Below are 12,813 nucleotides of genomic sequence, written 5' to 3'. Positions count from 1 at the left end.
CCTTAGGGTACATTCACAGGAACTTGTGGTGAAAATGTTTAAACATTGGTCCATGACAAGGCTTCATCCTGCAAAGCAGATCATCAGCTTGATGTAGAACCATTAGTCAAGTCCAGGCCTAAAGAAGTGATAGAAAAATTACTCTTTGTATTATCCTGTGGATGCAGAGGTGATAACTTGGGATGGGAATACTCCATTTAAACAAGGGTTATACGTAGTTAAGAACGATCCCTATAGCACCAACTCTCTTCTGGTGCCAGTTAAGACCAAGATGGTGCCATGCTTGGTTCCTCTTCTGGATCTTAGTGCTAATTCCCCTAGTTTGCTAACACTGAAGGTCCTATAGAGAGTAGATTCCTGGACTCCTAACCAATAAGGTACAAAGCCAACCTAGGCCCCTATTTCTATGGGTACCGTGGCACCATCATGGACTGTCTGTATATCTTTTGGTGTGTTTTTTTTTTTCTAAATCTCTTTCTCCTTGGTTTTATCGAGAACAAATTGTTGGTCTACAGGACTTTGTCTCTATCTTCCACCAGTTTACAGTTGATCATAGTTGTACTGTACTGAGGGCCGACATGTTCGCTGTTTGTACCAAACCATGAGAAGCGAGCAGCTGCTGATTTCCTTTGCATGCCTATGAATGTGATATACACTGGGAATCGCCAGCTGTCACTATCACAGTGTGCCCCAATGAAATTATGAAGGACGTGGCACGTCTACAAGCTGGTATATATATGTATTTACTTCCTTTACCCAATATTCATGTGAGCTCCTTTCCTAACAGCTTCTTCTAACATGTCTCCTGCGGGACATCTCTTAACCCTGCTCCTTCTAGTCAGCACTTCTTTAGCGCAAGAGAAAGCTGCGGTACCTGAGGGTAAGTAATGGCCATAATAACCATAGACACAACTACAGATGAGCGAGACTGGAGCATGGTCATCGGAACTGGAACGCTCTGCATTTGATTACCGATGGCTGCAGAAGTTGGATGCAGCCCTAAGGGGTCCGGGAAAATATGGATAGCGCCTATCCAACTTCTCCAGCCACCAGTAATCAAATGTAGTGCACTTAGGTTTGGTTAGGTTTGCATGTCTAGGCACAATGAGGTTGAGAATTACTTTATATTAGTTGCATGAAATGCTGTACTAGAGCTTACATTGGTTTACATTGGCGATCATATAGATACTGTATTACTTTGACATGTACCACCTACCTAAACAGACCGTGTGCACAACCCTCCTTGTCAACAGTTTTCACAAATGGCAGTGGTCTCATTCACCAGGATACTGCCCCTGAACACAGCATAACTTATTTAAGATACTTTTTAAGGAATATGACAAAGAGTTCAAGGTGTGGGTCAAGTCCGATCCATGGAGGGTGCATGGCACAATGTACAGGACTGGTGCCAAATACCACAGGACACCTTCAGAGGTCTTGTGGAGTCCATACCTCAATGGGTCAAAGCTATTGTGGGGCAGGAGGGCTGCTGCTTTTACTATTACAGCTAATCAGTGTATAAGAAATTCACAGGATTGGCAGAACAGATGACCTCTGACCCCTGTTTCACCAGGTGTGGCTCTAGGAAGCAGGCAAACCTATCTGAAACCCCCATAGGTGGCAGCACACATGCATTCTTCTCTCTATTGGGAGCTATGGAATCAGTTGAGCAATATTCTGGGGACTCCTCTCCCGCAGTAGTGGATTATAATAGGTCTGTTTCGAGCGTTTGCCCTGGGGCCCTGAGCTCCTGGGGGCCCATAACCACCCAAACAGACTTATACTTTCAGTAGTGTATTGTTTCCTGGCTACAGTTCTGCCATGATCCTGTACTATGAACAACACGCTAGTGCTGCCATAGTTACAGTGGGGTTGGGGGGCCCAGGCTTGGTGAACAGCCCAGGGCCTATGGTGAAGTTAATCCGCCCCTGCTCTCCTGCCTCTGTGTCACATGATCTGTCAGGCTCCATAGAGCTCCATTATATGTCAGACTGTTTACATGACACAGAGCTGATTGATTCAGTCCTGAACACACAGCCCCGTTTCGATCAAAACTTTTGACATGTCAAAAGTTTTGGGAAACGATAGTGACACTTTAATATGACTGTTTTCTATTATTATCATTTTTGTATTAGTTCATTTTATTCTTTGCTTTGATAATAAAAAAAAAATACCTTGTTGCTGCCTGGAAGCCATCAACAAGATGATGTTGATTGTATAGTTGTTCTATGTCTCCACATTGCACACACATGCATAGTTGTGTTCTGCGGTACACTGCCTGTAACTCCACAAGGGTCATTACCACCATACTGGCCCCATGTAAGGCTCCATTCACATCTGCATCATATAAACCCCTTTCTAGTATCAAAAGCCACAACAAAAGCTCTGATGAATGTATTGTACAATGGATACCAATGTCACCTGATGGACTCCATTGACTCCATTAACTAATGTGGTTAGTAAGAGTAATTGTCATTTTAACTGGAAAAAATCACACTGCATAAAGCGCCAGTCAGATCTGACCTCCGACACAGAGTCTAATTGACATAAGATTGAACAATACAATGCTTAGGCCATTCTATTCAGGGATGGGGAACCTGTGGCAAAACTACAATTACCATCATTCCCATGTCCAGGCATGAAGGGAATGGTAGTTTTGCAATAGCTGGGAGGCCACGAGTCAGGTCCTAGTAAGTAATCACCAAAAAATAAATAATTAAATATATATATATATATATATATATATATATGAAAATATGTAGTAGTAATAATAATAATATATTAGTAGTATTCGTTGTAATATATAATACTTTTTTTTTTATATATATATATTTAATGTTTGTTTTTGGGTGTGGGAGGAAACCAGAATACCCGGAGGAAACCCACGCAAACACGGAGAGAACATTATATAATATATAATATTATAGTTATAATACACAGGTATTTTGATGCAAGATACTACTGATGCACTGTAAGTACTAGGGGGCCACCTGAAACTTTGATAATCTTTCTTGCTGAGCCATAATATTGGAATTATTCAGTCCACCATCTTATAGGTTCTTCTTACTCTGTTTCTATTGTATATCATAAGCGGCTGCTAATACATTCACATTTCTCTATAGCCCGGTGTGGAGCCAGCTTTTCAGATCCTCATAAACCTGTTCAAATCCAAGCTCAAGCAGATTCCGAGTGCACCTATACCATAGAAAGACCAAGCAATGAGACCACAAGAGTCATCTTCTCCTTACTTCAGTAAGACATCCTGCTTTTTTTGTATTGGTCCTATTGTAGACTGGTTTTATAGCTTGCGGTGGAGGATCCTTAAAGGGGTTGTCCAGTGAAAATCTTTTTCTTTCAAATCAACTGATATCAGAAAGTTATATAGATTTGTAATTTACTTCTACTAAAAATCTCAGGTCTTCCCATACTTATTAGCTGCTGTATGTCATGTTTTATTTTCAGTCGGACACAGTGCTCTCTGTTGACACCTCTGACTGAGACAGGAACTTTGTCTTGGTTTTATATGAATCCCCATAGAAAACCTCTCCTGCTCTGGACAGTTCCTGTCTCAGCCAGAGATATCAGCAGAGAGCACTGTGTCAGACTGAAAATAAAACATTTCCTGCAGGACATACAGCAGCTAATAAGTATGGAAAGACTTTAGATTTTTTTTTAATAGAAGTAAATTACAAATCTAGATAACTTTCTGACACCAGTTGATTTAAGAGAAAAAGATTTTTGCTGGATGACCCCTTTAAAGGGGATCCTTAAAATTATCAAATTAAGTGCTGTCAGAAAGTTATATAGATTTGTAATTTAAATTAAAAAAAATGTCAAGTCTTCCAGTACTTATCAGCTGCTGTATGTCCTGCAGTGGTAAAGTGGTGTATTATTTCCAGTCTGACACAGTGCTCTCTGCTGCCACCTCTGTCCATGTCAGGAACTGTCCAAAGCAAGGGATGTTTTCTATGGGGATTTGTTACTGCTCTGGACAGTTCCTGAAACCGACAGGGGTGGCAGTAGAGAGCACTGTGTCAGATTGGAAAGAAAACTCCACTTTCTACAGGGCATACAGCAGCTAATAAGTATTGAAAGAATTGAGATTACAAATCTGTAACTTTCTGACACAAGTTAATTCATTTATTTATTTTTGCCAAGTACCCCTTTAAGTAATGGTCTTGAAGTAAAGATCATATACAGTACAGTAGACATGGGAACTGATGGTCATGTCGAGTAAGCCAGTAATATATTTTCTCCTATATTCTCAGATTGAACCCATCGGCAGATTGCTCCAATGAAAATATCACCATTTTTGATGAGAACTATGAAGTTTTGGGAGTCCTGTGCCCAAATTCTCCCAAGATCGCTGTATACGAATCTCCAGGCAACGTGTATATCACCGTGACCACTGACTCCACAACACGGCAGAGGACAGCATACCTCTTATACTATTCTCTTACTGCAGACAATGGTAAGAAATCAAAAAAATACCTTAAACCTTTACCGGGAAGGCACAAAAATTCTGTGATCTTATAAAGGTGACTAAGGATGGATCGATAACTTAACTACATCGTCTGGGAATGATAACCGTGCCTGTATGGTAACAGGAACAATGTATTTTTGTCAAAATTTTTTCCAGTTTTTCTTGATTTTTCCCAACATTTGCCCAAGGATTTTCCATTTGGAGCAATGCAAAAGTTTAATGCTACTGATTTTTCCAAGATGTTCAATGGATTGGGGATCTTCAATGATTGCTTTAAGGGGAACCTGTCATCACTTTCATGCTGCCTGAACCACAAGTCATTGGGAGCAGTGGTTCTCAGTGACTTTTTCCTTCCCCACCAGCCTTAATTGGATTTAGGGAAAAAAATATCACCCAAGGCTGTTACGAAGGATTACCCTGATGACTGGTGGCTTAGGCAACAAGAAAGTGATGAAAAATTCCCTTTATAAGAATAACTCCACATGGAGACTTAGGATGTGGTGTATTTTTTCCAGTCTGGAGAGCAGTAGAGCTTTTCTATGGGAATTTGCTCCTGCTATGGACAGTTCCTAACATAGATTGAGGTGGCAGCAGAGAGCTGAAAAGAATACACCACTTCCTGTAGGACATACAGCAGCTGATAAGTACTGGAAGACAAGATTTTTCATAGAATTAAATTACAAATCTCTGGCACTTTCTGTCACCAGTTCATTTGAAAGAAAATAAATTTAGGTGAACTATCCCTTTAAGCCCCAAACAGGTTGGGCCATTAGACCCGTAGACTATACACTACCAATTTCTTTACATATTTAGTATTTAATTTTTCCTATTCTTTTCTTGTTCTCAGCTGTTGACTGTGGAGGAAACCTCCGGGGTTATGCAGGTACCATCTCCAGTCCTAATTATCCCAACCGCCATCCACCCTTTGCATTATGTGTGTGGCATCTAGAAGTACCAAAGAATACCAAAATAAAGCTGTCTTTCACAGAAATCTTGTAAGTCTCTTTAACATGCAATTCCTAAATAAATATATAAAAAATATATGGAATCAACACACTTAGAGAAAGGTCCTCCAGCTTCTTCTACTTCACTGCATATATACAAATCACAGACAAGACACATAACAATAGTGAACTGAATAAGTGAATATAAGAAACCAATGTAATACATCTTATCAGACAAAAATGCTTCCTTCTCCTGATATCAAACATCTCTCTTTCACGTACCTGTCTGTGCTTATATAAGTCAAAAACCCATTTGGACAGGTTGTTGACGTTTGCGTGCACAAAAAGCACAACTGTAGTTTGAACCCAGCCTTCCAGTCTCAACTAATATAGTTAAACTTGTTGGACTCGTCAAGTTTAATATTTTTGCAAACGCATTCATTTAGCAAACTTCTCTCCTTCTCCTGATATGCTGCTCTTTCTCTCCTATTGTTGACAGCCTGTTGTCTAGGTTACAGACCACTACTCTACTCTAAAAGCAGTGGTCAGTCTGATGTGTATATACTGTAGGTATATATACTGTATAATATATAAATGTGTTTAATATACACATAGATAGATAGATAGATAGATAGATAGATAGATAGATAGATAGATAGATAGAGTCAGAAAACTGAGAGGCAGAAGACAGTACAAGACAGTGGGCCCTGAAGCTAGACTCACTGTCCCTGCCTACTTGCCATGGATGACCCTAAACGGCCACGGACAACCACGGAGACAGTCCCTACTCTGTATATGTGCAACACAAACACAGACAGACAAACGACACAACAAAGAGAAGTAAACAAGCCAAGTCAGCAACAATGGGCAGCAGGGTACAAAATCAGAAAGAGAACGGATAGTCGCCAGTAAGGCAGGAGGTCAGGTAACAGTCAGAACAGCGGCAAGGGAGGCTGGGGCAGGGAATGCTGGGATAGAGACAAGGGGAGCTGGGACTAGTACACACTAATAGTCAGCAAGGAATAATTGGCTCTGCTGTCTCTTTATGAGGATCAAGAGCCCGGTCCAGATCCTCATTGGACCGGCGCGCTGATCCTCAAGGTTCCGGACAGGCAGAGGCATCTGTCAGTCAAAAAGCACTGCTCAGCTGCAGCTATCAAGGCTAGCAGTGAGCAGTGCAACTCCTGCATTGCCAGGAGGCTGAAAGGAAAGCGGGTGTGTCAGACAAAAGGTGAAAACAGGCCCAGTTCACACCAGGCTCACTGCACATTCCTGACAGATAGATAGATAGATAGATAGATAGATAGATAGATAGATAGATAGATAGTATAAATAGACAGACCACTGCTTTTAGAGCAGAGTGGTGGTTGGTAACCTAGAAATTGCCTGTGAAAAATGGGAGGGAAAGAGCAGCATATCAGGAGGAGGAGATAAGTTTGCCGCGAAATTATCCATACCCAACAAAAGGCCATTCTGTATCTCTTTCTATAGGTTTATCCATTGTAGTTTCGATTCAATTATTTTTATACCTTTGTTCCCCCAATATAGTATAGAAATTGATCCCGACTGTCGATTTGACCTAATTGCTCTCTACGATGGTCCAGACACTAACGCGCCTCTCCTGGATGTCCTGTGCGGCCGCAAAGTGGCTGAATTGGAGACAACTTCCAATTTTCTGACTTTGCTGTTCAGCGCAGATTATGCAAACTCCTATTTCGGTTTCTCTGTTTCCTACTCGGTAGTACCGCAGCATGAGGATGGTAAGTACAATGGCGGCACATACAATCTACATGTGGAAAATATGAGACCATATATTGTCCATCCTATAAAGAACTATACACATCAAGATTCATTACTGTAGTAATATTTCATCTTCTGGCTTTATTATATCCATGACCCACAATCCTTTGTGTTATTTTTGTTATATTGCAGGTGCCTTGTCTTGTTCGGGTGACTCCATGACTGTGGTTCTCGGTCCAAACTATATAAACTCATTAGGATATACTGCCAATGACTTGACTCTAAGTAACTCCTCCTGTGTTGCCCAGTCTGCCAGTCCTATAGTATTTGAGGTGCCCTTCTATGGCTGCGGCACAGTAAGAAAGGTAAGAAGAAAGGTTTGCATGGCTATAGGCCTCAGCACTATGATATGATCTATGTATTCATCCTGTATATTGCCGTTCCTTAGGCTAGGTTCACACTGCGTTTTCAGCATCCGTTTTGATCTGTTTTTTTTTATAATGGAAGTCAATGGAAAAACAGATCAAAAACAGATGCACACAAATGCATCCGTTTTTTGCAAAAAATTGATCCGTTAATCGGATGCTGAAAACGCAGTATGAACCTAGCCTTACCCCACAGTTCTGGAGCACATATGCACCTGCTTTACCCCTTTGCCCCCATAATGCTAAAATATGACGATTTTTCTAATATGCATCAATTGTATGGAGACGGGGGCTATGGAGATGGAGTGGGAAGCTCCATATTCTCATACATAGTTATATGCAGCAGAGAGCAGGGAGAATGGGCGCCTGGAAACATTCTGGTGCCAAATTAAAAATTGCACAGGTCAGGTCAGTCAGTCAGTGCTCAGTCACTGGCTGCAGCCATCACTCATCTCACTTAGTGATTGGGTGAGCAGGTATTTCCAGAAATGTCATTGGCTTAAAGGAGTTGTCCGGGATAGTTTGATAATGTGGGGATGCAGAGGACAGGTGAGTCGTGTTGAGTGAAAATGTACGGGTACGTTATCTGAACCCAAATGCTCTGCTGCACAAGTTGGATGCTGGCCTTGGAAGGTTTCTGATAACATTACTAAACACAACTTTTTGACATTTTTGTGTAATGTTTAGCTACCCATCTTGCTCAATCCGGTGATGTCCCGCACCCTCCGGAAATCCTATACTGTTTATGCTCACCAGCAATCTCCGGAGGAAGCGAGACGTCACCAGATGTTTCCAAAACACTGACAAGTGGCAGAGAGCGGGCGGCAGGGCAGCGAGAAAGGTAAGTATACATAACTGACTTGTCCCCCGCAACCCTAACAGGATCTGTAATTATCAAATTATCCCGGACAATTCCTTTAGGACATGTAAGTGGAGATCAGTGAGGAACCAAAAAGTGTTGAAATAGAATTAGAATAACCATATCAGAGCTGAATGAAGACATACCCCCATTTTATTGGATTTTTTTGTTCCCAGGTAGAGGACAACCTTATCTATTACACAAATGTCATCCATGCTAATCCAAGCGGAAAAGTGATCACAAGACATAAAGAGCTGCAGTTCATTGTGACCTGCGAGCTGGAGAGTAACTCTACAGTAGAGGTTATGTACTTGACATCGAATGACCTCATCCACCAACAACAGGGGAGCGGCAAATATGATGTCAGCCTGGCTTTCTACGAAACTCAGGATTTCATCGACCCGGTGCTGGACTCTCCTTACTTCATTGACCTCAATGAATCAGCATTCCTCCAAGCTTCAGTGAAGACCCAGGACCCAGACCTCACTGTATTTGTAGATTCCTGCTTTGCATCCCCCTCAGCAGACTTCCAAGCACCTAACTATGACCTCATCAGAAACGGGTAAGAAAGGAAGCTCCAAAGCCATACAAGCTTTATGGTTCATTGTTGGTTTTAAAACGTGAGCGAGTGCCACTCCACTGGCAATCAGAATAATTCCTGGATCAACGTGTCACCAAACATCTAATGCCCATTACTTGTAATATTATATTTTTCAAGAAAAGCATCCAGGCCTCCCTTAAACTTCTATAATGAATTAGCCATGACAACATCATGTGGCAGAGAGTTCCATAGTCTCACTGCTCTTACAGTAAAGAACCCGCGTCGATGCTTATGGTGAAATCTTCTTTCCTCTAGATGTAGAGGATGTCCCCTTGTCATGGTTACAGACCTAGGAGTGAAAAGACCACTACAAAGATCTCTGTATTGTCCATGCATATATTTGTACATTGTGATCAGATCGCCCCTAAGATGTCTTTTTTCTAGAGTAAATAACCCCAAGCGTGATAACCTGTCTTGGTACTGTAACCCACCCATTCCCTTAATGACCCTTGTTGCCCTCCTCTGCACCCGCTCCAGTTCAGCTGTGTCCTTCTTATATACCGGTGCCCAAAACTGTACTCTGTATTCCATATGTGGTCTGACTAGTGATTTATAAAGAGGCAAAACTATGTTCCCATCTTTAGCATCTGCGCAAAACTCAAGCAACTCGAGCCCGAATGTTTGGCATTTGATTACCGGTGGCTGAAGAAGTTGGATGCAGCCCTAGGAAGTCCTGAAAAACACGGATGCAGTCTATAACCTATGGCTGCATCCATGTTTTCCTAGACTCTGTAGGGCTGCATCCAACTCCTTCAGCCACTTGAAATGCCGAACAATCGGACTTGAGTTGGGCCTATTGGGGGGGATTTATCAAACTGGTGTAAAGTAGAATTGTCTAAGTTGCCCCTAGCAACCAATCAGATTCCACCTTTCAGTTTTCAAAGAACCTGTGAGGAATAAAAAGTGGAATCTGATTGGTTGCTAGGGGCAACTAAGACAATTCTACTTTACACCAGTTTGATAAATGTCCTCCTATGTCTTATAATGGGATCTGTCGGGTTCTGCTGATGGATCCTGTGACACAATTCTAAACACAGCTCCCCCCCCCCCCCCCTCTTGCAGATGTGAAAAAGACGACACCTACCACAACTTCCCCTCCGGCAGTGGATATGCCCGCTTCAGTTTCAGTGTCTTCAGGTTCCTGGATGCACATACCTCAGTGTACCTCCAGTGCCGGGTAGTAATATGTGACATCAATGACCCAGGATCCCGCTGTAAGCAGGGATGCATCACCCGTCAGCGCAGAGCTCTGGGCTCCACCGTATGGAAGACAAATGCCGTGCTGGGACCGATCCGTCTGAAACATCACAGTCAGTCTGAAGCTGCAGGTGAGATACTCCACCCTTGGTTCAATACCAAAAATTTTATTTGGGTACCGACTTGTTTGGAAGTAGAGATGAACGAACATCGGGAAATGTCAGGTTCGATCAAACTCGAACCTTCAGCATTTGACTCCCGATGCATTCCCGTTCCGTGGGGAAGGTGGAGACAGCCCGAGTACCACCTGGAAAACAGGGATACAGCCAAGGTAATAGGCTGTATCCCTGTTTTCCAGGCGGTACCCGGGCTGTCTCCACCTTCCCCACGGAACGGGAAGGCATCGGGAGTCAAATGCTGAAGGTTCAAGAAGGTTCGAGTTCGATCGAAACTGACATTTCCCGATGTTCGATCATCTCTATTTTGAAGCATTCAAAACCGAGATATCATTGTACTAAGATTATCTCCTAAGGTTCTTGGTTCTTTCTACAGGTTCCATCGGTGAAACCAAAGACGTTGTCAAGACAGATCAAAGCAGCTTGTACGTTGTGGGCATCTCTGTCCTAGTGGTCAATGTCCTCATATTGGCGCTGGTCCTGATGAGATATTACAGAAAGGAACCTACCAGCTACAGATACCTCCCAGTACCAACAGCGCAGAACTAAGTCTCCTCTTCGTTGCTCTGAATGGGGCAGAAAACCTTATGAAAATAAAAGCAGAAACCATGAACTTCTCTTGATAAATTTCTGCCTGGCTGAGATACTAGATGACACAATAGCCGCTAGATGTATTATGACTAATATGTACTTAGTACTAGTATTTACAAGAAATATATTGGTAAAATGTATACACTGCTGTAACTGGTGCAGGACTTAAAGGGGAACTCCAACCCTGAACACAGAATATGCTACAAATGCCTGACAGGTGTAAGCGCTGTTGGCGATATACAAATAATCTATCTCAAGATATATCTCAAGATCAAGGGCTCCCAACCCTGTCTAGCCTGGTTGAGCCCCCCAGAGATGATTGTTTTATAAATTTATGAAGCTCCCATTGATGTTAATAGGAGTTGCATGAACAGTCCCATTAACCTCTATGGGAGTTCTATAAACTATGTAAAACAGCCTATTCAAATGTTTTCGGCTATCTGACTCCTTTGGTGACTTCCCTGAATCTCAAGATGGGTGCAGGTCTCAGCAGTAGGACCCCATCTCTCAGAAATGTATGGCATATCCAGTGGATACCCCATACATTTCCTCAATGAGAATAAGAGTTTAAAGGGTTTTTTTTTCTTTCAAATCAGCTGGTTTCAGAAAGTTATAAAGATTTGCTAATTACTTCCATTTAAAAAATCTCAAGTCTTCCAGTACTTATCAGCTGCTGTATGTCCTACAGGAAGTGGTGTTTTCTTCGCAGTCTGACACTGTACTCTCTGCTGCCATCTCTCTCTCTGAGACAGGAACTGTCCAGAACAGGAGAGGTTTTCTATAGAGATTTGGTCTGGACAGTTCCTGTTTCAGACAGAGGTGGACAGGACATACAGCAACTAATAAGTACTGAAAGACTGGAGATTTTTTTTTTTTAAATAGAAGTAATTTACAAATCTATATAACTTTCTGACACCAGTTGATTTGAAAGAAAAATCGCTGGAGTGCCCCTTTAAGGGAGCAGAGAATGACACATGTAAGCTCTTTATATACCTACCAAGCTTCGGTTGTCCAAGCATGATGAGACCTGTAGTTTGGCCGCAAGTTTGACACTCCTGCTTTAGGCCAACAATCCTCAACTGAAAGACCGTGGTCCAAATTCAGACTGGGGCCAATCCATGGCTGCATTAGAAGAGGACAGTGTCTGCTAGAATACATCTATGGCGACAGGGCTGAAGTACCATTCAACGTCATGGGTTTCCCCATGGTAGGAGGATGTCATAGCCCTCTCCAGCAGCTTGGGAACATCTCTGACACTTTGCACAGGAGAATAAAAGCATTTTTCTATGTACTGGAAGCCGAGACAACTATATAAAAAGGTGTAATAACATACAGATATATAAGAATGGATGTAAGCTCACCTGCTCCTGTCCCGGTCCGATAGTTGAGTAAGAGGGGGGTGCATGGGTCCCGGGTAGCCAGCCCGCTGGTACGAGAAACTTCCAAAACAAAGGGGGTGAATGGATCCAGCACTTCCCAGAAATAACAGTGTATACTGTTAAAACTTTGTACTTTATTTCATCGTAATTAAAAGCTGTGAAGCACTCCTAGGAGTGCAGTGGCTGGACGACGCGTGTCGCGCATTCGCGCTTAGTCATGTCTACAAGCCACAACCAGATACGTGGATTAAAAGACCAAGGTTGGCCAATTGGAACAATTACAACATGTCACATGTTCGTAAGTATTTCGGAAGACTACAGCTGTAGTGAACTTCATGATTGCAAACAAGTATGCTCCGTATTTAACCCTTTGAGGACCAGGCCCAAAATGACCCAGTGGACCGCGCAAATTTTGATC

At 42.3% G+C, this 12,813-nt stretch overlaps 1 protein-coding gene across 1 annotated transcript; it reads left to right on the top strand.

Annotated features, from left to right (window-relative positions):
• The first annotated feature begins 762 nt into the window (after window positions 1-762).
• CUZD1 (CUB and zona pellucida like domains 1) lies at window positions 763-11,038 on the top strand. Its single transcript, XM_069978981.1, has 9 exons — window positions 763-880; window positions 3,123-3,252; window positions 4,269-4,471; window positions 5,331-5,478; window positions 6,976-7,187; window positions 7,360-7,532; window positions 8,628-9,013; window positions 10,115-10,380; window positions 10,802-11,038. The coding sequence occupies exons 1-9, from the start codon at window positions 799-801 to the stop codon at window positions 10,972-10,974; spliced, it is 1,773 nt and encodes a 590-aa protein (XP_069835082.1). The 5' UTR covers window positions 763-798; the 3' UTR covers window positions 10,975-11,038.
• The last annotated feature ends 1,775 nt before the right edge of the window (window positions 11,039-12,813 follow it).

This window comes from Dendropsophus ebraccatus, chromosome 8 (genome assembly GCF_027789765.1).
Source record: "Dendropsophus ebraccatus isolate aDenEbr1 chromosome 8, aDenEbr1.pat, whole genome shotgun sequence".
Lineage (NCBI taxonomy): Eukaryota > Metazoa > Chordata > Amphibia > Anura > Hylidae > Dendropsophus > Dendropsophus ebraccatus.
Note: the sequence above shows the minus strand (reverse complement) of the source record. Positions and strands in the feature narration are given on the sequence as shown.